General features: G+C 46.1%; 1 protein-coding gene across 1 annotated transcript in view; it reads left to right on the plus strand.

The window, feature by feature from the left end:
• The window catches only part of LOC106812761 (2-acylglycerol O-acyltransferase 1-like), a 17,365-nt gene that overhangs the window by 8,104 nt on the left and 4,528 nt on the right, over positions 1 to 4,733 (plus strand). The window contains exon 3 of the mRNA XM_014816732.1: positions 3,697 to 4,171. Within this exon, the coding sequence (XP_014672218.1) occupies positions 3,697 to 4,171 (475 nt within the window). The remainder of the gene's footprint in view (positions 1 to 3,696; positions 4,172 to 4,733) is intronic.

A 4,733-nucleotide genomic window follows, 5' to 3' on the forward strand; every position in this document is an offset into this window, starting at 1 on the left:
GAGAGAGAGAGAGAGAGAGAGAGAGAGAGAGAGAGAGAGAGAGAGAGAGAGAGAAAGAGAGAGAGAAAGAGAGAGAGCGAGAGAGGGAGAGAGAGCGAGAGAGAGAGAGAGGGAGAGAGAGAGAGAGAGAGAGAGTAAGAGAGAGAGCGAGAGTAAGAGAGAGAACACCATCCGTAACGCGAGGTGTGATACAGCAACTTCTACACGACGCCTCGAAAAACCCGCGCTTAAACGCCGCGCTTAAAAATCCGCGCTTGAAAACTCCGCGTTAAAAACCCGCGCATGAAAACGCCGCGTTTTTGCCTCGTCTTAGACGCAGCTATTACATATGCTTCGCTTTTACCATGTAACTCAGATAGTCAGTAAGGTCATGAGTTACTGATACATTTGGTATCAGTAGCTTTTGCTAACGTACAAGTCTCTAGTGCTAGAACGTAGTAGAATACTAATTAGTCACCACGCATGATAGATTGTTCGTTAAAGTCGTAGTAGCACTGATTAATATAATGATTCCACTTTCGTAATAACATTCTTTCGTCCTAATTCTCCGCTATCTTCTCTTCTAATTTTCTTTCATCCGTCTCCTCTACCTTTCCTACTATCTCCTCGACTACTAATTCTTTTATGTCCTCTACTCTATCTCCCACTTTCTCCTCCGCTATGACTCCTCCATCTAGGGCGTGGCCATCGCTAGGTGGCGTCTCGCTCTGGACTTGTAGATGCGTGACAAGGACAAACGGCTCCTCGGTGACGTCACCGGTCTGTTACAATGTGCTGCGTTAGTGGCAGAACGACTAACGACAAAACGCACGCGCAAAAATAAACAAAAAACAACAACAACAAATAAAGACTATGCGTCTACACAGTGAAAGAACCAAAATCCAACGTGCTAATGTCAGTACTACAGAAAAATCGCATAGGTAGATGAGAAGGTGGAAGAGAAGATAGCGGAGAAGGTAGAGGAGAAAGTGGAAGAGAAGATAGCGGAGAAGGTAGAGGAGAAAGTGGAAGAGAAGATAGCGGAGAAGGTAGAGGAGAAAGTGGAAGAGAAGATAGAGGAGGAGGTAGAAGAGAAGATAGAGGAGAAGGTGGAAGAGAAGATAGCGGAGAAGGTGGAAGAGAAGATAGCGGAGAAGGAGGAGGAGGAGGTAGAAGAGAAGATAGCGGAGAAGGTAGAGAAAGAGGCAGCAGAGAAAGTAGAAGATAAGATGGATGAAAAGGTAAAGGAGAAGGAAGAAGAGAGGATAGAGGAACAGATAAAGGAGAAGGTGGAGGAAAGAGTAGAGGAAAGGGTGGAAGAGAAATCGCCAGAGAATGAAGAAGAAAAACTAGAAAAAAATAAAGAAGAAAATGTAGAGAAGAAGGCAGAAGAGAGAGTAGAAGAAATAAGAGAGAAGGTTGAAGAGAAGGTAGAAGAAAGGGCAGAGAAGGAGGAGGAAAAGGTAGAAGAAAAGGTTGAAGAGAAGGTAGAAGAGAAGGTAGAAGAGAAGGTAGAAGAGAAGGTAGAAGAGAAGGTAGAAGAGAAGGTAGAAGAGAAGGTCGAAGAGAAGATAGAAGAGAAGGTAGAAGAAAGGCAGAGAAGGAGGAGGAGAAGGTAGAAGAGAAGGTAGAAGAGAAGCGAGTTGGTTCACTGGCAGCGCACATCGAGACATCAACAACCGAGAAGGTAAATCATCTCTAGATAGATAGACTCTAGCTCTAACAGCCGGGGATCTATATTATTATTATTATTATTATTATTATTATTATTATTATTATAGGGTCATCTAATTATAGATTCGCATACGTCTTTCCCTTTCTTTCATACTATTAATCTTATTATTTATTATAAACACGAAGAGTGTTTTATAGGTAAAGCTAATGATATATTAGGATCGCAGGAAATCATGTTGAATAGCGTGTTTTTCCCGTCATTATCACTCGTCATATGTTCTCGTCTTACCTTGTGTATTCAATCACGCGGCAGTTGATAACAGCAGCAGCAGCAGCGACGGCAGCGACAACGTCAACATTAACTGAAAATATTCCACCCCGCTACAGTCATCGTGGCAGAGTAAGCACACCGTCCTATCTTTACGGGCAAAGTCGCTCGCAATCAACGCAAAACAACAAGTCCTTCAAACAAGATCACACACATAGCATATTTATTCATTCTTATCGCATTTAGAGAGAGAAGGGAGATGGTGTGACATTTCCTCAGTTTTCTTCCCACACAGTCGCGTATCGACACTTGCGTGAACTAGAATTTTTTTATCGTCTTTTGTTTATACGATGATTAGATCAGAGGGTCAATACTGCTGCACAGTTCGAATTAATCGATTGAAGTTGTCTAGTTGTGCTTGTCAGTACAGCACTGCCTAGAGGGACTAACACATTCCTCTCTGATCATGGGAATTGTTTTAAGGTTATGGTTAGGGATTGGTGTTTGGTTGTTTAGTCACGTAATGCAAACCCTAAATCTACCATAGCCCTAAACCCATCCCTAACCACATATCTAAGCCTAGCCTTAAACCCTCACCCTGAACCCATCCCTAACCACATTTCTAAGCCTAGCCTTAAACCCTCACCCTAAACCCATCCCTAAGCCTATCCCTTACCCTCACTGGCGCCCACAGGTCTTAAGAAAGTAGAAGCACAGAAGGATAAAATCCTCAGTGATAATAAAAAGCAGGCGCGCTGCATGCTAGGGGGGTCTGGGGGCATGCCCCCCTAAAAAATTTTGAATGGTAGACGTCTGGAGATGCAATCTGGTAAGTCTTGCGTGAGAAATTTAGGAACAAATTGTACGAACAAAATTTTTTAATCCAAAATTTACTGGAAGCACTGCTCTTTCAGTGCTTTTATCTGCGGGCGCCACTGCTTACCCTAACCCTAACCCTAAACCCATCCCTAAGCCTATCCCTTACCCTATCTCTAAGCCTATCCCTTACCCTATCTCTAAGCCTAACCTTATACCCAATTCTAAACCAATCCCTAAGCATATCCCTGACCCTAACCCTAACCCTAACCTTAAACACAACGCTCACTTTATTACTGATTCCTAACCGAATCCTAATCCGCCCTTGATCTATTCGCAAGGCTAGCTGTTATGTCAGCCATCCTGCTACTATATCTACACTTCCCGCCTCCATGTTTCTCCCCCGTCCGTCTGCACCTCTTCATGGCCAAAAATTCTCTCTCGCTTTCCTCTTTTATGCGCTCCTCTGTCTTATCAACTCTTTTTCTTTGTATATCTTTCCCCGCTTCCATCTTGTCACGCTCTCTTCCTCCACTCTCTCTCCCCTTCTCTCACCCTCCCTTCTTCCCCCTCTCCCTCACCCATCTCTAATATCTCTTTCTTTTTCCCTCTCCCTGCAGCACACCATCGTACTGGGTGTGGAGTTCGCTCCCATGCACATCCCACCCGAACACCAACTACGAGCCTCCCTTTCTCCTTCTCTTTTCCTCCCCCTCTCTCTTCCTCGCCCCCTCTCTGTCACTCCTCTCTTATATATTGCTCTCTCACTCTCCCTGCAGCACACCATCGTACTAGGGGTGAGGTTCGCTCCCATGCACATCCCGCTGGGGCGTCATATATACCACTAAACGTGTCTCCCTTCCTCCCCTCTCTCTTCTTTCCTCTCCAACTCCTTCTCCTTCACATCCTCTCCCCCTCTCCCTCACCCATCTCTAATATCTCTCTCCCTCTCCCTGCAGCATGCGACCGTGATGGGCGTAGAGTTCGCTCCCATGAACATCCCGCTGGAGAGGCGTCTTCAGACAGCCGCCGTCATCCACATCGTCGCCACCTTCATGTTCGCCAGCTTCGGCAGCATCTTCTTCTGCATCTACCTGCTGCTCTGCACGCGCTACTGGTGGCTGGTGCTCATCTACATAAGCTGGATGCTGTTCGACCGCGACTCGTGCAACCGCGGCGGCCGCCGCAGCGAGTGGGTGCGAAACTGGCCGATGTGGGCGTACTACCGCGACTACTTCCCGATCACGTTGCGACGGACGGCGGAGCTGGATCCGAATAGGAACTACGTGTTTGGCTACCACCCGCACGGGATCATGGGGGTGGGAGCGTTCTGCAACTTCGGGCTGAACGGGAAGTATTTCCTGGAGAAGTTTCCCGGGATTAAGCCGTACCTGCTGACGTTGGAGGGACTCTTCTGGTTCCCGTTAGATAAGAATGAATAAATATGCTATGTGTGTGATCTTGTTTGAAGGACTTGTTGTTTTGCGTTGATTGCGAGCGACTTTGCCCGTAAAGATAGGACGGTGTGCTTACTCTGCCACGATGACTGTAGCGGGGTGGAATATAGAGAGAGAAGGGAGATGGTGTGACATTTCCTCAGTTTTCTTCCCACACAGTCGCGTATCGACACTTGCGTGAACTAGAATTTTTTTATCGTCTTTTGTTTATACGATGATTAGATCAGAGGGTCAATACTGCTGCACAGTTCGAATTAATCGATTGAAGTTGTCTAGTTGTGCTTGTCAGTACAGCGCTGCCTACAGGGACTAACACATTCCTCTCTGATCATGGGAATTGTTTTAAAGTTATGGTTAGGGATTGGTGTTTGGTTGTTTAGTCACGTAATGCAAACCCTAAATCTACCATAGCCCTAAACCCATCCCTAACCACATATCTAAGCCTAGCCTTAAACCCTCACCCTGAACCCATCCCTAACCACATCTCTAAGCCTAGCCTTAAACGCTCGCCCTAAACCCATCCCTAACCACATATCTAA

Source organism: Priapulus caudatus, unplaced genomic scaffold (assembly GCF_000485595.1).
Source record: "Priapulus caudatus unplaced genomic scaffold, Priapulus_caudatus-5.0.1 Scaffold683, whole genome shotgun sequence".
Classification (NCBI taxonomy): Eukaryota; Metazoa; Priapulida; class Priapulimorpha; order Priapulimorphida; family Priapulidae; genus Priapulus; species Priapulus caudatus.